Consider the following 23,984-nt stretch of genomic DNA (forward strand, 5'->3'; position numbering starts at 1 on the left):
CTTTTCCAAGAAATCCAAAAGAAGATAGCCACACCAAGATAATTTCACCTCTAATAACAAAAATAACAGGAAGCAACAACCACTGTTCCTTAATATCTCTTAACATCAATAGACTCAATTCCCCAATTAAAAAAACATAGGCTAGCAGACTGGATACATAAACAGGACCCAGCATTTTGCTGCATACAGGAAACCCGCCTCAGTGACAGAGACAGACACTACCTTAGAGTAAAAGGCTGGAAAACAATTTTTCTTTCAAGCAAATGGTCCTAAGAAACAAGCTGGAGTAGTCATTTAAAAACCTCCAGCTCGAGAACACAAAGGAAGGGACTCATGGCTCCACCTGTATAGGTAGTTGAGGGTAGCCATGTCAGGCATCAGTGGAAGTGGACAGTCTTGGTGCCTGGAAGTTTGGATTCCCTAGTTTTGGTGAATTTGAGAGCAGGGAGGCGAGAATGGGAGGATGGTAGGAGCATACCCTCATAGAAACTCCCAGAATTATATGGATTAGACATGATAGAGGCAGGCCACCAGAAGACTAGATTCCAGAATCCAAACAAAAAGTTATCTTGATACTAAACTTTGTTTTGAGAATTGTATATTGCAGAATACACAGCCTTGGTGTATCTACTCATCAAGCAAGCTGAGCAGACCTGCTCGAACCTCTGATGTCTTGGAATTCCAGCTGGATGCAGTGAAGACACAGACATCAGAGGCTTATCAATTTACTCTCCCCCTGCCCCTCTTCTAATATCTCAACGCCTGTAATCAGCTTGAAGAAGTTAATGAAGAGTCGGTGCCCCTATTTCCTGGGCTTGGGGGACTGAGGTGGTCAATATTGGGCTGTCTTTCTAGGGAAAAGTAGTGGTTTTGTTGGAACAGGGAGGATTAGCTAGGAGTTACTGCATAGCCATAACCTATTGATAGAAATTTGTATAATTGTTATTAAGATGACGTTATAATTTCTTAAATGGTACAAAATTTACTTTGATTTCAAATTTAAGGTATTCATTGGTGCGGATTTCTTATTGACATAAAAGTGAGATTAATATTGTTACTCTCATAGGCATTGTGCCTATATAACACATTTAGGAATACAAGGCTTAGACCCAGTCCTTATTTCACTTTTTAAACTGATTTGAGATGGTTAGCCCATGAGTTAAGGGCCTATAACAAGTTCATGGCTCTGAGTTTGTTGTTAGGGCATTTTCTATATTTTATTTAGAAATAGCTGAGAGGAGTTAACAGACAACAGTCCAAATTGCCTTACATGGATAGTTGGTTTTCAAAACATCAGAAGTCCATAGAATTGATGTTACAAACATTTCTGTATTAATGCTCATTTTGATTAGAGACCTGTCTGCTCCTGACAGCTTCCCTGTCTTGATTCTAAGAAGAAATTGAGTATCTTTGTAGTTACTCCAGTTGTGGTAAGACAGCGACAAAATACTGTCCAGAAAAGGACACACTTGCAGAATAGTCAACTGATTATATCTGCCAAGACAGAGTAATCAGCCCTTAATAATTCTGCATTACTAGGTCTGTCAGATGATCCTGGGCCAGAAGACTGAAGATCGGATGCTCCAACGTCTTGTAGTATAGGGAGTGTTTAAGTGTTCAGCACTCTCTATAAATTGGCTAAGTTTTAGAAGCTATGCTTTGTGCTTCCCATAATTTCAGTTAACTCAGTCATTCTGAAATTCTGATAGGGTTGAAGACTTATAGTCTCATAGCCAATCCCGGCTATTTACTTGGAGAGAAAAGATTTGAGAGGATGGTTTTCAGCTGACATTCATTCTAAAGCCAAGAAAAAAGCCAGGTTCAGAACTAAGTCTTTTAGTTAGGAAAGATGACAGAGGTTCTGTTTAGTCAACAAAATGATGGACTGGGTATTAGGTCTATCTTGTACCTTACTGACACAAATTGGTATAGTTATGCTCTAATTGTATTTTGAGAGAAAAGTTCTTTTTTTTATTTTAATGGGAAGGGTGATATGTAGGAGGAGCTAAGGTTCAAGGAGTAAGGAGAGGAGGAGCTAGATGAGAGAGAGAGAGAAAAAAAAAGAGAGAGAGAAGAGGGGGGGGGACATGGAGGAGGATGTTTCGTGTCTCTTCCAGCCAAATATAGTATGTGTATCTAGGTTGGGTATTGGGTTACACTTCTGATTGTATGGGCATCTTGTTATTGAGCATTACCAAACTTATAAAGCCTTTGATTAACATTTTTTAAAAAGTTACTAATAAAAATAATAAAAGAAAGAAAGAAAGAAAGAAAGAAAGAAAGAAAGAAAGAAAGAAAGAAAGAATGAATGTCCATCATGTCATCTGCCTGTGCTCTATCTAAAGCAAGTGTTACTGAGAACCAGAGAGAGACTTTTCTGGTCTGTGTGGCTGTGCCAGGTAGAGGGGAGGGATGCCTCTGAGGCTTCTCCACAAGATGCAGATTGTCCTCAACTGGTCTGTGGCATAGCTGGAGAGCTGCTCCTGGGTCCTGGTGAAACTGTCTGCTTTATTCAGCAAATGGACAGGAATGGATTTTTCAGTAAAACCTTTCTTGCAATTGCAGGGGGAGGATTAGCTTCACTGAGGTAAGAATGGGGGTGATTTTCTTGTTTTAAAGAACTGTATGTTTTTATTAGGGTCTCAGGTGGACATAGGCTCTCCCTGGCCTTCTTATCAAGGGTGTATTTTTCTAGCTGAAGAAGCTTACTGCTTTATCACAGTTGGGTTTTTCCAATTCGATGTAACCCAAGGGTGTGGCATGAATTTAAGAGATGGCCTGAAGAGAAGGTAGTCTACAGTAGACGGTGTGGTTTAAATCTGGAGTGTCATCTTGTGTGTTGAACACTGGTCATCGTTTAAAGATGTTATTTGTGAGGTTGTTGAGAATGCCCAGTGCTTCCCAGCTGAGCTTACCAGTGCCAATCTGTGGGCTGCCTCATCTCAAGCTGTACATATTATGGGGGGCAGGGTCAATGGTTCTGTGGCCTAGAAAATTTGTCTAGGGATAAGAATTAAAGACAAGAATTAAAAAATATCTAAAGAACAGTTTTCAAAAACAAATGGTGTTTGATTGTCATAAAGAGGGATGTGGTTCAATCCTAATAGTGTTCAATCCTAAGGAACATAATTATACCAAGGAAAGCATCAGAGTGTCAAGCATGAGGAAAGCCAGAAAACTGTTTCTAATGTATCTCATTTATTCCGTATAGAAGATAGTCATTCCAAATTAAGAGTTTAAGCCCTTTTATTAGCGTGTGCACCCTGTAGGCGCGGAGATCAAGTCTTCGTGTTACATTCCTTGTGCATAGTTTGGCCTAGAGCATAGGCAAGACTCTCAAGAAACATTGGTGGGATGAATAGCTGAGCAGAGAAGGCTGTGTACTGTACCTCCCTTATCCCACACTTCCAGACAAAATCGAAAATGAAACCCACCCCTGACTCTGAATCCGCCACAGCCTTCAGAAGCTCAGGGCGCCACAACTCCAGCTGGCCAGCAGGGAGCACACTGGGGAGGGATAGGAGACAGAAACTCCGGACACCATGTCTGCTGTTGGGCATCAGGCATACACCGGGAGAGAGGGGGTGTTGGTCTGCTTGAGGCACTGCTGCATTTGTGGGTGACTCTAGCTATGCAGTACAGAATGTAAGCAGGACCGAGGGCCGAAGGGAACTGTGGCTCCGAGTGTTGGCAACTCTGACACTCACCTCACCATTGGGCTTGCACAAGATGGTCGTGCAGTCCGGACTGGATCGGAACCTGCTCTGTTCCTCCCAGACAAAGTCCGTCGGTGGCTGTGGTTTTACTTCCGAAGCTGCTGCCCACACCTTAGAGAAAGCAGTTTGTTGCTGACAAATGCTACTGGGGTTGCACACAGATCCACATGCGATGGTACCATTGTTACTAATCTTCCTGAACAGATTAGATTTTCGGTGTCATTAAAGATGGGAAGGCATTTGCCTGGGCTTGTTTGGAACCCTTAAGCTCACACAATTCTTGTGCCTCAGCCTCCTGAGGACCTGGGACTATAAAGGCATCTGAGCTTTTAGGTTGTTTTAAAATATAATGGAATGCTAACAGTGGCTGAACACGGTTTAAACAACCATCCAGCCCATGGTCTGTGGACAGCAAGTGGACCCAGGATAGATAGATACAAATTCAGACCAACTGCACACTGTAAGATTATTTAGAACATTAGGACTTTTTTTTGAGTTTTTTTGTTTTGTTTTGTTTTGTGTTGCTTGGTTTTGTTTCTTGATTTTGTGGTTTACAAAAGTAAACTTGTAGAGGTCTTATCTCAAGTGTCATGTAAAACAAACACACACATACTCTTACAACCTACTGTTGTTACAGACCAGACACCGAGGTTCAGAGGGACACAGGTGGGGAGGGGGCAGGAGACGCTCCTCAGTGCCTGCTCCCTGAGATGACCGTCTCTTTGCTTGTCTCTTAAGAATCCGCTTTCGGACTTAGGACTTTTGCTTTGGGGAACAAGCCAGAATAAGATTGCTTACTACATGGAAGAAAGCTGTGGAGAGCAAAGTACAGGCTCCAACCCACAGCATTACAGACCACAAAATCACATTTAGTACAAAGAATAAGTATCCACCAGGCCACTTGTGCCAAGCCACGGGGTGATGGTAGAGGGTGCTTTCCCTATAGGAACCCAGCTCTGATACTGTTCCCAGCTCCCAGTGTTCCCAGATCCCAGTGTTCCCAGCTCCCAGTGTTCCCAGATCCCAGTGTTCCCAGCTCCCAGTGTTCCCAGATCCCAGTGTTCCCAGATCCCAGTGTTCCCGGATCCCAGTGTTCCCAGATCCCAGTGTTCCCAGCTCCCAGTGTTCCCAGATCCCAGTGTTCCTGGCTCCCAGTGTTCCCGGCTCCCAGTGTTCCTGGCTCCCAGTGTTCCCAGATCCCAGTGTTCCTGGCTCCCAGTGTTCCCAGATCCCAGTGTTCCCAGATCCCACTGTTCCTGGCTCCCAGTGTTCCCAGCTCCCAGTGTTCCCAGCTCCCAGTGTTCCTGGCTCCCAGTGTTCCCAGATCCCAGTGTTCCCAGATCCCAGTGTTCCCGGCTCCCAGTGTTCCCAGATCCCACTGTTCCTGGCTCCCAGTGTTCCCAGCTCCCAGTGTTCCTGGCTCCCAGTGTTCCCAGCTCCGGCTATTCCCAACTCACCATATTGCCTCATGACTCCCTGCTTGTGATGTCCATTCAGTTCAAGGCAGTCCTGCTGTCCTGACTTACAGTTTTTCCTAGATCCTGATATTCCTGGCTGATAGTATTCCCAATATTCCCAGCTCATGGTGTTCCCAACTTATACCGGAGTCCAGGTTATTTGTCCCCCAAGTCACTATATTCTCTGCTCACAGTGTACCCAGATCATTCCCAATCCGCCATACGGCCAGCTCCCGGGAGTCCCAGCTCCTGATATCTCCAAAGCATGGTATTCCTAACTCATCATACTTCAGATCATGCTGTTCCAACTCACAACGGAGTGTTAGCTCCGGCCAGTCCCATTTCACAATGGTCTCAGCTTCTGGTGGTGCCGGCTCATGGTTATTTCTAACCAGCTCACAGCAGTCTCAGCCCCTGGGGTTCTCAGCTTGTTAAATTCTTACCTCATTCCAGCCCAAGGTATCACAAACCAACCACATCCCCAGCTCCCAGGATTCTCCACTTGCTCGAGTTTAGCCCACGTGATTCCAGCTCGCAGGATTCCCAGCTTATCATAGTCTCAAATCCTGGCCAAATCTTGGTGTTCCCAGCTCATGGTGCTCTCAATTTACTGTACTTTTAGCTTATGGTATTCATAACTCAGACCCTGGTAGTACTAGTTCACAGTTTTCCTAGATCATGAGATTCCAGACTCATATCATTCTCAGCTCCTGGCATTTCTACATCAGGATATTTCCAATTCAGTGTATCTTCAACACATGGTATTTCCAGGTATTCCTGGACCCTGGTATTCTCTGCCCCTGGTGTTCTCAGCTCCTGGTATTCCCAGTCTATATTACTTCCAGCCCATGGCACTCCCAGGTCACTGTATGTCATCACGATACCCCTATCTCACGGTAGTCACACATCATTGTATCCTTGGTTACCGTGTTCCCAGCTCACAGTGTTTTCCACGCACAGTCTTCCCGGCTGATGCGCGTTCCTGTCACTCTGAGAGTATGATGGTCTCAGATCACACTTACTGTCACCGAGGAGCCAGCCTGCAGTGTGATGTTGCTGGGGAACCGGTACAGGGAGACGGCGTGTCCGCTCACATTTTGTTGGAGGGTGTGGTTTCCAATCTCCACTTCCTTTTCACTGGAGGAGTTAGCGAGCCTCACAAAGAGGCCCTTGATGTTTACTTCTGCTACTTTAATGTCTCCGAGAGAACTAGAAAATAAGAAATGAAGGTGAGACGGGAATGAGCGGGAAAGCTTCTGGCCCCCAGTAAGAACCCAGGAATGTGGTGCATGCTTGTCATCTCGGCACACAGAACACGGAGGCAGGAGAGCTACAAAGTCAAGGTCGGTTGAGTTTGGCAGCATGTTTCAGCTGAGGCTTCTCCAGAGACCGGCCGACCAACCAACCAACCAAGCCTGAGCAGTGAACCGCCAAGCTACGGACTCTCTTAGGCAAGAGTCTATAGAGGGTCTGAGGAATTTTTAATGATTTGTTCTTATTTTATGTGTACAGGTGTTCTGCCTGCGTGTATGTCTATGCACTGTACGCATATAGTCCTCACAGAGCTCAGAAGTGAACACTGGGTGACCAGAAACCAGAGTAGCAGACAGTAGTGAGGTGCAGGAGCTGAGCCTGAACGTCTAGAAGAGCAGCCAGTGCTCCTGGAACTCACTCTGTAGACCAGGCTGGCCTCAAACTCAGAAATCCACCTGCCTCTGCCTCCCAAGTGCTGGGATTGAAGGTGTGCATCACCACTGCCCAGCCAGCCAGTACTCTTAACCACCAAGCCTTCTCCCTGGCCCCCACAACTTGTGTATCTTGCAACCTCAGGAAAATGACTCATGGAAAACATGGCTATGATTTTTCTCTATTTTCGCTCTGGACAGAAGACATGACATCAAACACTCAAAAGGAAATCAAAGGGCCGAAGAGGAGGCTCCTTGGATAAGAGCACTTGGTGCTCCTGCAGGAGAGCTGGGTTTCCTCTGCAGAACCCACGTGACAGCTCACAACCTCCAATAAGTTCCAGGGGATCTGGCGCCCTCTCCTGGCCTCCATGAGTACCACATGCACATGGTACATAGTCACATGTGCAGGCACACACCCATATGCATAAAAGTTAAGTCTTAAAAGTATGGTCATCGAAAGTTAAACCACATAGTTCTTGTCTGATAAAGTGACCATGAGGATGAACAGCCACTGTGAGTTAAAAGTAATTCTGAATGTGACATTATGCACACATATGATAGTTTTTTTTTTTTTTTTTTTTTTTTTTTTGCTTCTTTTATTGAGAACGTAGTATGTTGCAGGGCCTGTGTCATTTACACATCTGCATATTTCAGTGTCACTTGCAACACAGCTGAAGGTCAGGACATAACTGTGGTGAGCTATGAACAGCATCAATGTTTCTCATCTGTGTGACGCTGTCACAGCACCGCAGCAGGTTTCTCCAGTTTTGCCTCCTCCGAATGCTCTTCATGTAGCTTCCAGAACAATCTTTGCACAGCTCCGATCTGACATCACTGTGTTCCTCCTCTTTGCAACGACCTTCTGGAGACTAAAGCAACTTGGCAGCATGGCAGCAAGCTCCGCTTAGTTTCTTAAATGCTCTCAAATTCCCTTTCAACACGTCCTCCCTCAGGCTTGAACTGCGGCCATACAGATTTCCTTATGAGAGCATAATCCATGTGGTCGTACCTCTCCTACGGCCAACGCCAAAGCTTCGGCTGCCTCCTGTTGCCCACATCCTTGACAACTTTTTACTTTGGGATGAATTAATGTTTTCAGCATCATGAGTACAAAATGTTGCAGTTTCCTTTGTTTTTCCCTGACTTGGTCACTTGGATTCTGTAGGGAGAGCTAAGGTGGGAGGAGTAAGGAGAGGAAGGGGAGAAGGAAGAGGAGGATCTAGAGAGAGCAGAGATGTAGGAGGATGGAGAGCCATGCAGGTATGGAGAGCAGTCATGGGTAACAACTTTTATTTAGGTTAGCTAATTGGTAAACATCTCTCTTTGTATGGGCATATTATTATTGAACATTACTAAATATATAAACCCTTTGATTAATATTTAAGCATTAGAGTCTCATTTTTCTACTGGGCCCACATGGATGGCGGGATGGTCTGGGCAATGCCCAGCCTTGCAGAGACAGTGTGGAAGATTGGCAGAGCCATCTCCCATGCTGGTGTCTCATGGGTGGCAGGGCTGGTGTTTCTGGCTGGCCGTTTCTAGCTGTGGCACGCACATGGCCTCTGGCTACAGAACATGGCGTCTGAGCTAGGTAGAGCTGCCACAGCTTAGACCGTCAGCTTCACCGGCAGCCACTATTAAAATAATCACTGCAACAGGGTTCCCTTGAGGTAAACTGCCAGTTCATACCTCGTTACTCACGCTTGAACATTTGGCTGTTTTGCATTTTCATAATTCATTCATAGCTTAGTGTTTAATATATGTACATATATCCTGAAAGTGGAGGCTGTGACTCATCTCCTTTGGCATATGTTATGGTTTGACTAAATGTCCTATGGGTTAGGACACTAGATCTCCAGCTGATGGCACTGCTTGGGGAGGAAGTGGGTTACCGTGGGTAGATCCTGAGGTTTATAGCCCAGGGCCTGCTAGTGTCTGAATACTGAGAGGTTCTATCTGCTCTACTGATGGGCTTCCTCCCTGTGCTCATGAAAACAACTTCAGTTTACACTGCTTTATAGTGCTTAATTAAAAAAAAAAATCTTCCCTCATTTTCTTTCTTCAGTGTTGAGTTAGCTGCCTTTAGACCATGGTGGTAGCCTAAAGGGACCCACCCTTCACCCCTGGGGGCCTGCGAATATGCTAAAGAAAGATAGAAAAGGCTTTGCAGCTTCAATTAAAGCTGTAGATTTTGAGAGAGAGACTATCCTAGGTTATCCAATAGGCCTCCAATCCAATGAATCTTTAAAATTTGGGGATTGGCTCCAGTTGAACAGAAGGGATGAACACAGCTGCTGGAGGTGGTACAGGGGCCCAGGCATTAACACTGAGGAGAAGATTCCATGATGGCACTCAGCCAGGAAGTGTGCTCCTCGGTCCGGAAGCCAGAGGAGCCACACTGGCAACAACCTGGAAGAGCTTGATACCAGGTTCTCTTGATACCAGAGCCTCAGAGCTTGGAAAACTCAGGCAAACCAACCCAGGCTTATAACCTTCAGAACTGTAAGAGCCAGCAAGATGGCTCAGCAGAAAAGGCACCTGTTGCCAAGCCTGGTGACCTGGGCTTGATCTTTGGAATCCATGCAGTGGACGGAGAAAATGGAATGCCACAGGCTGGTCTTTAGTCTCTCCATGCATGCTCTCCCCCTCCCTCCTTCTCTCTCGCACAAAATGTATAGTAAACTGTTTTCAAAAAATAGGTGCCATTTTGCTTATTTTAAGCCATGAAGTTGGTGGCAACTTGTTACGCCAGCAAAATGAAACTAATCCACACAACTTACAATTGACTGTAAGCTGTAAGACTGTAAGTAAGGTGGTGTCAGGACCACTGCCCATTTGGCCTGCAGGCTTGGTCCCACTGTTCTCTTTGGAGACTGACTTCGGTGGCCCCATCTTCTAATTTTTTTAAAAAAGCAAATCAGCCGTGAGGCGATGTTTCTGCAGTGTTTTTGAAGATGTCTACAATTTAAAGCATTCTCCTTCAGAAGTCTTTACAATAAACCTAGGCTGGTTGGTTGGATGGTTTCTTTTACGCACTGTGAGTTGGAAATGTTCATCTAGTCTTCAGGTTGTTATCTTTAGTAGTTTGGGAGAAAATTCTCTGCTTTTGGTGAGACATTCCATCCACACATTCTTCCCTAGTCACTCTTATTCTTCAGCAACTGTGCTCTAATTGGATATTTAAGTTTTATTTTTAATTATATTTGTGTGTGTATGTGCATGTGTGTATACACGCTTCAGCAGCTGCTGGGTATGTGGAGGTCAGAGATTGGGTTATACGAGTTGCTTCTCCTTCCTTCACAGGCACTCTAGGGGTCAAACTCACGTCTCCCTTCTGAGCCATCTTGCCTGGCCTCCATTTCATTTCTTCTTGTCTGTTCTGTTTTTCTAACCTCCTTACTCTCTTATTTTCATCAACAATTGCCTCTCCTACTGTATCCGATACACTGAGAAACCTGTGAACTGAATGACAATCTCTGGTAACATGTACGGTATGGTACGGTACGGCATGGTACAGTATGGTTATCATTGCTTTTGGTTGTTTTGCCTTCTGTGTACAGATCCAGGCTGACATTTTTATCTTGTCCCCCAATTCCCTGACTGGCTTAGGCACTGCTTGTTGGAATCCTTGGGTATCTCCAACGCCTCACGTCCTATGTCTGCTTCTGGAATCTGTTCTGTGTTTAACCTTTATTTCCTGTGCATGCTGCTTTGATTTAGTTTCAGGTATCACGTATTTAAACTCTGCAGAGAGATCATTTAAGGCTCTGCATAATGTTTCGTCAAAAGAGAACATATTCTTTGCTTCTGGCAGCTGGTTGAGTTTGAACACAAACAAGCCCACATGAGTCTTACTGAATCAGTCTGAAGTAGTGAGATACTAGGCTAGCTTCACGGTGTTACTACATGCCACAGGATGTACCCTCTCACCGTCTCACTGGAAACCTGAGGTTGTTTGTCAGTGTCCTCTCTTGGCTCCTCCCCAAATCTCTCACTGCTCAGGGCCTTACCTGCTAATCTCTGTTGAGTGTCCCCAGTCCCAGATGGTCCCTCTAGTCCCATCTCCTAGAAGAGGCAGCATGGGCACACACTTCTGTGCACTCTCTCCCAGACAGGTGCCTCTCCTCACATACCCACCAGCCACCAGCATCTGCTTCATAGAGATTTCTGAGCGTACTCAGCCCTGCCTTTCTTTTCTCCTGTGTGTTCGCATATGGCTCTGACTGAATTATGGGTACATCTTTTTTTTCAGCTTGAGAACTGTGATAAATACAAATGTTTCTGAAGATATTGGGTCACTGGTCTATGACAAGAGGTGATGCCTGATAGATAGGAAGCCAATGCACTGAGCTTACTGACTTCCCAAAAGAGAGGGAACCACACAGAACCAGTAGGTTCTCTGACAGGGTTAAGATCTAAGGAGGCCTAGGTGGCTGGAGGTCACAGGCAGAGAGTAGCAGACAGTAGAGCATTCATGTACAGAGAAGCTCTAGGAGTCTCTAGTCTTCTGTGGACTCAGCTTGTTCAGCTCATAGGTGAACAAGACTCCCCAAGGCTAGAGGGAAAGACACTGGAAAGCATTGGCAGGGAAGCATCTGCCAAGTATCTGTTCTCCCCAGTCAGGATGAGACCCTCCTAACCCTGGAACACAGCATGCTAACCCCTGAAGCACCACATGCATGCTAACCCCTGGAGCACTGCATGCTAACCCCTGGAGCACTTCATGGTAATTCCTGGAGCACTGCATGCAGTCCTCAGAAGAGTCTTGGGCCAGGAGCGGGACATATTTGGTTTAAATAAATAAAATAACACATTAGAGAATGATGGCACAGTTCCAAGCAGCCAAATACATGTGTTGAAAGGATCTGGACATAATGGTCAGTTTTTCACATTTAAAATATCAAACCAGGCTCAGTGGCAGTAAGTATAAAAAATCTGAAGTTACATCAAAGTACATCCTACCTCACCAAACCTCACCAAGGCAGTGATGGACCTGCGGAGATGGCCCAGACAGTAAAGGGACTGCTGACACAGTACAAGCAATGATCTGAGTCCCAACCCCAGAACCTACATAAAGAAGCCAGGCACCAATGCTTGGGCACACTCATAATCCCAGCACTGGAGAGGCAAAGATGGGGGGAACTTTGGGACTCACTGGCTAGCCAGCCCAGACTTCATAGCAAGCTGTGGGACAAAGAGAAACCCTGTCTACACCTCAGAATCACCATGGGATCAAAAATAATAATGGCTGTCCCATTTCCCCCAGAGACCCTGACATTGTCGGAGGTACAGTCAGGACACTGAAAGCATGCAGCCTCTCCCAACCAGGTGATCCCACCCAGATACTGAGAACTGGGGTTCTAATGTGTTCTCACAGACTTCAAATTTGCATATCTTAAACAAATTTGTCTTTCGAAGCCTGCCTAAATGGTAGTTCCTTCATGGTATCTTCTAAGATCATTCGGGCTAGAAGCTAGCTCTGCCTCACTGTCTGGGTACTCTATTTGTCTCTTAGATACAGCCCACAGGGCTTCCCTGACCTGGAAGTTCTTAAAGGCATACTCAGAAGTGATGCTGGGGACGGCTGTCAGTAAAGTGTTTACCAAGCACGCATGAAGACCTGAGTTGTTCCTGGAGTCCATGTAAAAAGGCCTGCTGTAGAGACATGCACTGGTTGGGAGTGGAGAGAGACGATCCCTGCAGGGGCTTCAGTGACTGCTCCCCTAGCTTACTTGGGAGCTCCAAGCCAATGAGAAATGGGCTTAAAAACAAGGTGGATTGCTACCATAGCACACACACAAACAGACACAGACACACACATACATACAGATTTACATACAGAGACACACGCGTGCATTTATAGATGCAGACACACACATATACAGACACACAGAGAGAGATACACACACAGTCACAGAAACACATATACACACACATATACACAAAGACACATGCACATACACACACACACACCAGAGTCACACAAATAGACACAGACACACAGGTATACACACATAGACACACACACAGACAGACACACACAGGCATACACGCAGAATTTTATTTAGAAGTATTTAAGTCTTGTACGCCTTTGCCTTAATCACCACTTTTACGATGGCAGTTACTAAATGACTGTGACAGTGTGTGTCCAGATAGCAGAACAAATACTCAGGCTTTCTCATTATTAGTTAAATGGAGCATCGGGCCTGAGTGACAGGACGCTGCCCTCTCCTTACCTGTCCCCCTCAGCCCTCAGACATGCCTGTATACCCACTGTGTGCTATCAGCTTGTCAAAGCTTAGTCTTCTCCAGAGACTCAGTACTGAAGGGTTAGAAATACAGTTTGAACAAGCCCTTTCTTTTAGACCTAATAACAGCTTTTCTTGATCAGTTCTTTTCAGAGAAACTGATGGCCATAAAAATAGATCATTGGTGTAAAAATTCATTTTGTTCTTGTCTTTAACTTAACAGCCTAATAGAAGAAAAAGATGAAATCTATCTGAATTATTAGCTAGCAGGGAAAGGCCCACAGGTGAGTGACTGCAGGCAAACTTTGTGGACTGTGCTGCGTAGTCTTCTCTGACATCTTTGGAAAAATCACATCTCATGTTTGGTGCCCTGAAAACTTCTATCAGTTGTCTTGAGTTTCTCAGAGCATGTGTTATTATAGTTCAGGGAATTGGGGTTTTTGGTAAATAAATGTATCCAAAAAGAATCCAGAGCTCAGGTTTGTGCTAACCTATGACCTCAACAGAAGAAGGTAAGTTATGCAAGTGTGTACCTGGATATAAACTGGCCAACTTCCTCAAGAATCACAGAAAGGTGTTTGCTCACGTTCTCCTCGGCTTGGGATGTATGTGTTGTGAGCTTCTTCGATTCTCCAAACAAAGAAAGGAAATAATCTTCACCGTCCCCCAAAACATACGTGTCCAAGTCAGAGCTCGGCAGGGGCTGTTTCCTTGGAATCATGAAGCTTGTGCCTTTTAAAGAAACCAGACAAGCGAGCTAAGACAGACATTTAAACAGTCATCAAAAGAAACCAACAACATTATCTTTACTCCTGTGTCTACAGAACCAAGTTTCTTTATAAGCTTTCCACCTCTGCCAGACTCGGTGAGGACGGAGGCACTGGTGGGCATATGAAGCAGCTGTAAGTGAATATTTTCCATGCTGCCCCACTTTCTACAGACTCTGCTGTCCTAAATGCTCAGGTGTAGCATGGTGCTTGGATGGACGGTACAGGCATCTTGGCTCAGGCATCCTCGGGGAATTCCCATTCCTTGCTCGTTCCTTCTCACAAGCATGCTGGACGAGCATGCTGGATGTCTAACTGATTGTTTAGCTGCACTAGAAACCACCAGTATTCACGAGTTAAACACTGAACCTGTCAAACTTGAGTATGAGTATTATATATTACAAATATACTCTTATTCTACTTAATGCTTGCTATACTGCCCAAATTAAAATCCTACCTGGTACAACACCACCTCTGCAGGAGACGATGAGGACCAGGGTAAATCAGGTGTCTGGTATTTAGCTGGCACTGAGAAAACAATGGCTATCAGTATAGGATGAGGGATTTGCATTATGGGACCCTGGGCCAAGAATCATCAAATCATAAAAACAACTCAGATCTTGTTTTAGATTTTTTTTTATCTTTAATAAAAGGTGAAATGTATTAAGGCACAAAGAATAGGTGTTTGCTGTAGCAATAGGACTGTGCCTAGGGCCTCATGCACACTAAGAACATCTTGAATTGTCACCAAGCTATACCAATGGCCCTGATGACTATAGAGGTTCCTCTAAGGATTTTGGTGAGAAGAAACATGAGAATTAGATTATCGTCCACAGCCCGGTGGGGAGGTCTTTTGGGAAAGGGCAAGGCATGGCATCCTCCCTGGCAGCCTATCATGAGGAGAGAATGCTTGTGTTCTCAAAGGGAAGGAGGCATTAACTGAGCTCCTGTTTTTACTTCAGTGAGGACCACAGATGGCATTGAACTGGCACAACATGTCCCAGTGTTCACAGGCCTGAGTTTGCAGGACTGCAGGACTGTGGTACTCAAGGAAAAGACTGCACCCCAATCTTCTCTTGCCATGCAAGGCACAGCACTACACTTAGCTCCCCTTAGCCCCCGTTATCAGGGGCATTTAGTTTAACCTAAACACAGAGCAAACACAATAGTCTACATAGTACCAGGAGATGGGAAAACATGATTTCTTAAATCTAAAGCCTGTACTTGCATATTTAACGTTGTACCTCAGTGGTAAAGGTCACCAGGAATTTAGCAAGTGTCTTTGGACAGCTCATCTGAGTCACACGGACAATGATGCATAACGTGAACATCATGAGAGCCATACACACTGCACATACATCATGTCAAAGCCTAGGAATGTACCAGAACTAAACAGGGAACAGATGAGAAACAGCCAGACTTCGAATATCCACGGAGTAGAGGGAGTGAGGCATTAGGTACTTGTGGACACACAATTCAAATGTGGATTATTCTAGAAGGAGCTTACAGGTGGGCTAAGGATTGGAGCTGATTTCCAGTAATACTATGTGCTGGGTTTCCATACAAGCCTGGCAGAACCCTGCAAAGCCGGTATCTTAATTTTCGATCCGCAGGGACAGACTGTCAGAATCACGGGTGCTGAGTCCATCCCTCCTCACTCTATGCAGGGCAGAAAAGAGCTGGTTCTGCATTTGCTGGGGCAGCAGCATCTGACTGCAGCAAGCAGCACACTCGACAGCACTTGTGGCTCTGTGCCCTACTGACACGGCTCAGCACCACCCAGTTTCTCCTGCTTCACATTCTTTGTCCCTTTCTCTCTGCTACCTCATCTCCTGTATCATCTCCTCTTTTGATATCTGTTATGCATGTGAGCCTTGAGTCTCCTAAAGACACAAGGGAAGATACTGGGTATCCTTTGTGTCAGTGTCCTGCAAAGGGCTCTTCTTACTACACACCTGACACTTTAACTCTTCAGCCATCACTGGAGCTCCAGGCATCTTCTCCACAGAGATGGTGAAGACCGCTTGCTTGATCCTTACAGCAGAGCTCACCAGAAGGATTCTTGGGACTACAATACTGGCAATTTTAGTTCTTAATCGATTCTAGAGCAGCTGATCTTCAGCCCACCATGCTGGCTCTAGGCACCTTAATCAATTCTAGAGCAGCTGATCCTCAGCCCACCATGCTGGCTCTAGGCACCTTACTCTTTTTAGCAGTGTCCAATGGAGGGTCCTTAGGAACTCATAACAAGTTTCAGTTCTCCAGTGATTCTAGCACATGCTAATGGTGGACCCAGAAGCCATCATGGTAGCTGCAGGTGTCTTCCTCGTGGAGATGTTGTATTTGCATCTGCGTTTACATGTGCGCCCTGGATTTAAACCTTCAGATCTAGAGACCCTGCCAACCTACTCTGTGTGATACTGATACTGAGAAACAAACATCCCTGGGGCCAAATGATAACAGGCAGCATCAAAGAAAGAGCCAACTGAAACTCGTGCTGTGGGAACGTTTCAGACACTTGGTACGTACTCTGCTTTCCCAGGCTGCTGTCTTTGTGGGAGCAGCTCAGGATGGTGGATTTAGGAGTCAGCGGTCCTCCGGATGATAAGGTGAAGCCACTGTTCTGAGTGCTGGAGACCTGGTAGTAGCCGACCGGCCCTTCTTGGGAACATGAACTTGACAACGGGATAAGCGTGGTGTTTGAATCCATTATCTTTGGGAAAAAGTGGACTGATGAATGCTGTTTTGATGGAGTGATGACTTCAACTTTTTCTTCTCTTCTGTATGCAAAATGATAATGAACAAAGTAAGAAAAGCAAGACATCTGAGTTCAGGAAGCACGAGGTATTACTCAGAATTCTGCTAAATGGATCTCACACATCTGACAGGAAACCCAGCACCCCCAAACTCTGGTTCCAACTGTGGAAGTGAGCTTGCCTTGTCTTCTTGTATATTTCGTTTTTTTTTAAACTTAAAGATCAACAGATATCTACTGGTGGTGGTTTTGAAAAGTAAAAAATCTATAGGTCAGTATAATGCTTGCAATTAGGATTTCAGCATTTCCTTCTTAGATTTTTAAATTGATTTCTTTTACTCAAGTCAAGACATGGGTATTTTCCTAACTGTGAGTGTACAAAAGACCTTAGTGCCCGTTCACTGGTATAACCTCTTCTTTGAATTCCTGAGCTGCTGACTAACTTTTCAATATTGACAAAATTATGTGGATAATAACTGCTGTCCAGTAACAGCCTCCCCTTCCCTGTCTCCCATGGAAACCAGAAAAGAGGGAAGAATGGCCATTTTCAAGTACCATGGTGATAAGTGACTTTTATTAGAAACACAGTTTAAAAAAAAAAAAAAGCATTTATTAAGCCTCACATGTTCATTTGAGTAAAGTCCCCAAACTGCAGTATAATTCTTCACAAGCTAAGTAGTGTTCTCATGCTTCATCTCAGGACAAGGTGTAATGCCCAAAATTAACCTGGTTAGCCCCCACCTGCCCAGGAACCAGGTAACTTCCTGGAATGCTGGGAACTGTAGTTCTTGGAAAACAGCAAAGTCTCATGGGAAAGTACAGTGGCCATGACACCACATGTCCATGTGACACATGGCTTGAGGCCACTCTCAGGCAAGAAATTCCAGGGAATCATCCTGACCAAAGTCCATCTTTTGGTCAGCATTTAATATTTACTAAAGCTTGCTTCAAATGTGGCCCAAAATGGTGGAGTTGGTTTTTCTGGTGAATCTCAGAATTAATAATTGCTTACGATCAACACTCTTCCAGTGGTCTCAGAGAAACAGGAGTGTGTGTGTGTGTGTGTGTGTTGGTTAAATTGTAATAAAAGTCAATGGGTCCAACCCTTTCATTGCTCTCTTATAAAACTGGCCACATGGCCTATCTAGCTGTCCCTATGTCAAGACATGTGTCTACAGGATTTACTATAAATCCAGAACCAGTTTCTTTGCTTCCCACATGACTTCTCTCTTGGTCTCTTCTCAGAGCTCTTACTTCATGACTAATTCTGAATGTGACAGGATTGTCGTAAGAGAGGCCTAGCAGGATCAGTGGAAGGCACCTCTGCACGTGTCTACCAGAGAGTTTCCAGTGATGGCCAGGTAAGAAGGTTCTGTCTAACGAATGGGGTTGTTTACTGATGGATTCACAATCAGTGGTTCGAGCTGGAGTCAAGCTGGAAGCGGTGGATCATCACACGGGTCCTGGGCTTTCTATCTTGTTCTGGCTCCTCCCATCTCTCCTCAGCCACACCCCTCCTCCATGTTCTTTCAGCCTCTGCTTGGCCTAAAGGTGTTGGATCTGACTATGGCTGACAGCTCTGAAGCTGTGAGCCAAAATGAAGCTTCCTTCCTCCAGGAAATCTCTGCAGGATCCATCACGTGGCACAGTTCATAAGGTTGTTAAAGACTATGTCTGGATGAGGTTGTTTGTTGTGGTTTATATGGGGAACCAGGACCTGGAACCTCCTTTCTTGCCATCTTCACAAAGTCCTTGCTAGGAATCATTATGCCCACGGCTCTTCACTCTGCAGCATTTCTTCCCTGGAAACCTTTTTATCTGAAGATTTCTGTAATCAACAGCAGGTACCACTAAATGTGCCTCTCAGAAAGCGCAACCAGAGTTTTAAAAATGTGAAAAAAAATGACATAGGCTTTCAAACTTGCATTTTTACTTGCTCGGTGCTCCGTGAGCTCAGTGATGCTCCAAGCACTCCCGTTTGTCTGAGGAGCCCACACTCTGGAGTATGACCATGACAGCAGTGGGCTGTAGGAGACTACAGGGCCTGACTGTCTACACGTGTCATCTCTGCAGCCAGAGACAGGTCCCATGGGAGGGCTTCTTGCTGCTGCGGGCTAGACAAAGCCTGGGAGGTGATCCATGTTCCTCACTTCCGGATTCCACTGCACATTGGCTCTTTTCTCTGTACGCTCACTTTGTAAATGCCCCAAATTTTTCCTTCAGGAAAACAACATCCCTTCCAAATACATGTAATTCCAGTGTAAAGTTTCCCAATAAGCCCCTGTGTAGCTGGAACAGAGAAACTTGGCCCAGGGACACAGGAAGCCTGTTAAAAATAAGTGTCTGATGGCTGCACACATCCTGGGAAGCGTGAAGGTTCCAGGACTTGGCTCTCATGGTACAGCTGGGCGTACGGGCCCTACACTCACCCGTCTGTAGACTCTGTTAGAAGATGGCAGTCTTCTTACTGCCTCGAGTCCTGGCATTCCCCAAGTTCCTTCTTTGTATTTTCCTATCTCTGTAAGTAACAGACACTAAGCCAGGAGCAATGGTAGGAATTCAGGCCAGCATTCAGGAGGGCTGGGGCATGCGGATTTGAAGATACTGACAGTGCCAGCTTCTCATGACAGACAGGTGCTGGGTACTGATGGCGAAAGTGACACATGGCTTCTGGTTATGTGCCCTCAAGAACTGAATGCGTTTGTTAGCCAACCAGAGACAACCCTCCCCAATGGATGCTTCAGCTGACAGATGGTTAACAGCTTCGGTGGGACAGTGACCGTTTTACATGTGGTTCCCCACCAACATTTCCCTGAGCGAATTCTGATGGCTCGTGTTCATCACTGTGGTGTGGTTTGCTGTCGGAGGTGGTTCCGTATAGCTTTTATTTTTTGAGAGAATCTCGGAGTGCAGCCCAGGCTTCCTTCCTCAGCCTCCAGTGTGCTGGGAACACAGGTGTGAGCCACCACACCTCCTCCACACCTGCTTTAGTTAAGCTTTTAAGCTGCTGGCCTTGGCCCATTAAATGGCAGCTGTGAATCCCACCCAGGTTTTTATGGAAGAGTTCTGTCTAGGGGGATTTATTTTTTATGTTGCTCAGAGGCTGAGGTCTTATGAAACAGAGGTTGGGAAAACAGTTAATACTGTGATTCATTGTATTTAGGAAACATATGGAATTTGTAGTTCTAGTGACTTCCCAAATGGTTTTTTATTGTACTTACTATTGAGGAGGGGGGCTCCTTTTGTCACAGAGGTTTGGGATCACACCCCAGCCACAGGCTTGCAGGCAAGCACTGTTACCTGCTGAGGTGCTTGCCACCCACACCTAAGTCATTTTGTAAACACTGAGGTGTGTATTCCGTCCCTAACTCTGTAAGCCAGACCCTGCGTGCCCCGGTTCGAGCCATTCTTACGTCTCTTCATCCTGTATTTTACTGTCTTGCTTATTGATGTCAGTATCACTGGTTAGAGGCTCCGAAGCGTTCATCTTGGCCAGCAGAGGAGTCGCCTCTTCTCTTTCCTAGGTAAAGAGATCATGGCCTCAGGCAGTGACCACAGCAGAGGCCCAAGGGGGACTTTCTTTTTAAAGCGACCTTACCTGCTAATCCAACTGTCTTCAGTTTATAAAATTTAATGATTCCTTTACCACACTGGTACTAGAAAGAACATCCTCATGAGAAAGGTCAGAGTCAATATAGGCAATGTTTCTATGAGCAAAGAATCAGAGAGACCATGGCGAGCACCTCAGCCTTTATGACAACCAATGACCTCACATCTGGCCACCACTGCCTCTTAGGGAACAGGCTAAGGTCACCATGGTTACAGAGCTTCCAGCTCTGCACTCTGACTGCTGTTGTGAAGTTAAACAATGAGAGTCATACCTCCCTCGCAGGCTGACATGTTTAATGACCACTGTGGATTTCTGAGGACCTAGGCCAGTGCACAGATGTTGGAATCTATCACAACTCATGGTTTACAACTCTCTCTCTTCACTTTCCCCCTCCCTCTGACAAAGACTACACAGAAAACATCTGGGACAGGAATAGAAACCATGTAATTTTAAGGCACAAAGCAGTTTGTTAGTAGAGATAACTAGAGCCAATTAACAACTGAAATCCTTGCAGTTATACCAAGATCACAAGTTAGGAAAACCCCACCTAACTTATCTGTGTAGAAGCCCACACTAATGTTCTATAATAGACAATGGTGATGGGAGAGTACGGTTATCAGATATGAAGTTACAGGAGTCCATGCATTTGTTCCATACATTGTGGATGATGGCAAAGTGAACTCATTCAGAAATAATCAAAAGCATCTACTATGTAACCGACTGAAGCTGGGTGCTACAAGTTAGCAATTATTCTTCCCGTGGTAGACAACACACTTTCCTATTTAAATTATAATTGTAAATAAGTTGAAAAAGGACAAGAAGCTGGAGGGCAGTGAACATTTGGTTACATTTTCTCAACCTTGAAGAGGGAACCTGTGCCCTTTAAACACAGTAGGCCTATTGGGGAACAATCTCTTTGGGAGAGTTATGGGAAGAGCTGAGAATGGATTTATCATCTCCTGATTCCCCCCACCCCACCTCCTCCAGTTCGTGTGGGTTTCTCAGCTCTTACATGTTCTCATGAGGTCATTATGACCTCATTTGTCTTATCAGAGATTCTATTCATAGTTTCAGAGTTCTGAGGAAATTTTTCTATCGATTGAGAAAAGCTTCTGAAGCCTTTGAATGTGTGACTGCTTCAGCCTTCCCTCTGCAGTGGACTTTATGTGTGACTACTTTGTGAGCACTTCCTGTGCAGTGGACTGTACGTGTGACTGCTTCAGCAGCATCCACCCCCAGTGCAGTGTACTTTCCTTGCTCCCTTGCCTAAGTTACTGTACTTTTGTAACAAAACCAGTTTCCCTCTTTGCTGCTGTGGAGACAATGCCAGTGGTTTTGAACCAAGGACAAAATAGAGCACAAAGAGAATTTTGCATAAGAGCCCAGGAACAGGAGCCAAGATTTGGGTGTGTGTAGGGGAGGAGCCAAGATTTGGTGTGTGTAGGGGAGGAGCCAAGATTTGGTGTGTGTAGGGGAGGAGCCAAGATTTGGGTGTGTAGGGGAGGAGCTAAGATTTGGGTGTGTGTAGGGGAGGAGCTAAGATTTGGGGTGTGTAGGGGAGGAGCTAAGATTTGGGGTGTGTAGGGGAGGAGCTAAGATTTGGGGTGTGTAGGGGAGGAGCTAAGATTTGGGTGTATGTAGGGGAGGAGCTAAGATTTGGGTGTGTGTAGGGGAGGAGCTAAGATTTGGGGTGTGTAGAGGAGGAGCTAAGATGGGAGTAAGAGGGGAGCATCCTTTCTGATAGCGCAGAAGCTGGCTGACATGAGTCTTGTCCAAAGGCTTTGCGCCAGGCGATGAGGCAGGAGAGTTACTCTCGTTGGTCTGCTCTGAGGGCCTTGCCCCCCTGCTCATCCCCGGTTTGACTCCTGCCCAGTGTATTCCTGGATCCGAAGGCTTACCCATTCCTGAACCTGATCGATCCTGCTTTTCTTCACCTCTGCTCTAAGATCGCCCTTCTCCTGCCTCTCAGTTGTCCTTGACCTTAGCCTCTGTGGGGAGACATTCCAGAACTTTGAATGGGAATTAAACCCTTGTAAAAGTAAACAGGGAATAGAAAATATGAAAACCGAGTTTCACTTCTAATACTAGAATTCCGGAGACAGAGGCAGGAGGATCACCATGAGTTCAAAGCCAATTTGATTTGTACATAGGGTACTAGGCCAGGTCTCAAAAAAAAAAAAAGACCCTGACACAAAAAACAAAGAAATTGTTTTGTATCTTGTGCTTTTTACCCTAATGAAACAAAAATTAAATGTGGCAAAACGCTGTTTTTACTATTTAAAATATTCGTCAAATAATTTACACATACACAATTTTGAAAGTATCAAGAACAAGAATCTGGGTTCAAATGTTAAAGTCCTCAGTTACTGGTTGTGTTTAGTTTAGTTTAGTTTAGTTTTGTTTTGTTTTTGTCTTGTAGTTAGCTTTGTAGACCAGGCCGGCCTTGAACTCTGCGTCTCAAGTGCTAGAATGAAAGGCATGTACCACCGCCCAGCTAAATTGGCACTATTACTATCACTTCACTTGTGTGAAGGAGGGTTCTGTACATAGGCTTTTCCTCCCATCTCCAGCAGTGGGTATGCATGTGGGCAACATAAAACTGAGGGTTATGTGTAAAGTATAACACGTGCCATCTCCTCAGGATCAGAGTTTGGCATACAGTTTCATATTTGCATAGATAGTATGGACTCCCATTGCACAGCATCTCACCAGTCTAAGAAGGCACAGGGTCCTTTCATTCCTTCATGATCTATGTGGAAGTAACTCGGCCTCAAATGCAGGTGCTATTTTACCTCACTCAGTATCAATCACGAGGGGCTGCCTGAGAATATCAAAGGAGGCTATGGGGCCATTTGTTGGGAGATTAAAGTTTCAGGCAATTTGCTCAATTCTTGTTTACAGACCCTGGGTTGAAGGAGTAAAAGAGGAGCTATCAGAAGCCTGTCCTTACAGAGTCAAGCATAAATACAGGAGCAGACAAATCCAGGTCAGCCCTGGATGGAAACACAGGCAGGCAGCGAGGGACCACGACCCAGGTGCCTCTCCCCGTCTGCTTCCGGCACAGCTAACTGGTCAGTGGTTGCTACTGCCAAGTATCTATTATTGATTACAGCTGCAGGTGTCCGTGATGGGTACGGTCCCCCAGAGAGAACCCCATGGCACCAATTAATGAAACTGTTTTCAGGATTCAGATAAACTGTGAACAGATTTCAGTCGGTAGATAGCGAGCTTTACCCTCATTTAACATTGAGACTAGAAGAGATGAGGAGGGTGTTGAGGGCTCCTACGTCCTTCAAAGGAAAGGACACTTCCAACCTTCTCTGTCACAGCAAAGACATCAGGGGTGGGACGGCCTGCCGTGCACACGAGGACCTGAGTTTGGGTTCCCCACACCACAGAGAACCCCAGCTTCTTGTTTGGCTGCTGGGATGAGAAGGGACCAGCAGGCCTGTCTTAGTCTCTCCTCATGATGTGCAGATGCTACTCCACAATAGCCTGCACCTGCGTCTCTTCTGTAACTGGCTTGGACCCTTCCAACGCTCCAACCACAGTGACCTGCATGGCGCCAGCAGATGCCTCTGGCCTCCCCATGCTCGTGCCTTGATACTGCCGATCCCCACCAATGAACAACACCCTTCTTTACTCTCAGTACTACCTCAAAAACAAACAAGACCGAGTCTTCCTTAACTTCCAGCTTATCCTTCACAAAACAGAGCAAATGCCTACTTTATAGAGGACTGAAT

General features: G+C 45.5%; 1 protein-coding gene across 1 annotated transcript in view; it reads right to left on the reverse strand.

Annotated features, from left to right (window-relative positions):
* Lmntd1 (lamin tail domain containing 1) overlaps nt 1-20,346 on the reverse strand; it is a 40,086-nt gene extending 19,740 nt beyond the window's left edge. The window contains exons 1-6 of the mRNA XM_034512260.2: nt 20,230-20,346; nt 20,045-20,151; nt 16,406-16,656; nt 13,643-13,841; nt 6,196-6,382; nt 3,708-3,827 (exon numbers count right to left, since the gene is read on the reverse strand). Coding sequence (XP_034368151.1) covers nt 3,708-3,827; nt 6,196-6,382; nt 13,643-13,841; nt 16,406-16,656; nt 20,045-20,118 — 831 coding nt within the window. The 5' untranslated portion in view covers nt 20,119-20,151; nt 20,230-20,346. The remainder of the gene's footprint in view (nt 1-3,707; nt 3,828-6,195; nt 6,383-13,642; nt 13,842-16,405; nt 16,657-20,044; nt 20,152-20,229) is intronic.
* Nucleotides 20,347-23,984: the final 3,638 nt, after the last annotated feature.

The sequence above is a fragment of the Arvicanthis niloticus genome, chromosome 9 (genome assembly GCF_011762505.2).
Source record: "Arvicanthis niloticus isolate mArvNil1 chromosome 9, mArvNil1.pat.X, whole genome shotgun sequence".
Taxonomy (NCBI): domain Eukaryota; kingdom Metazoa; phylum Chordata; class Mammalia; order Rodentia; family Muridae; genus Arvicanthis; species Arvicanthis niloticus.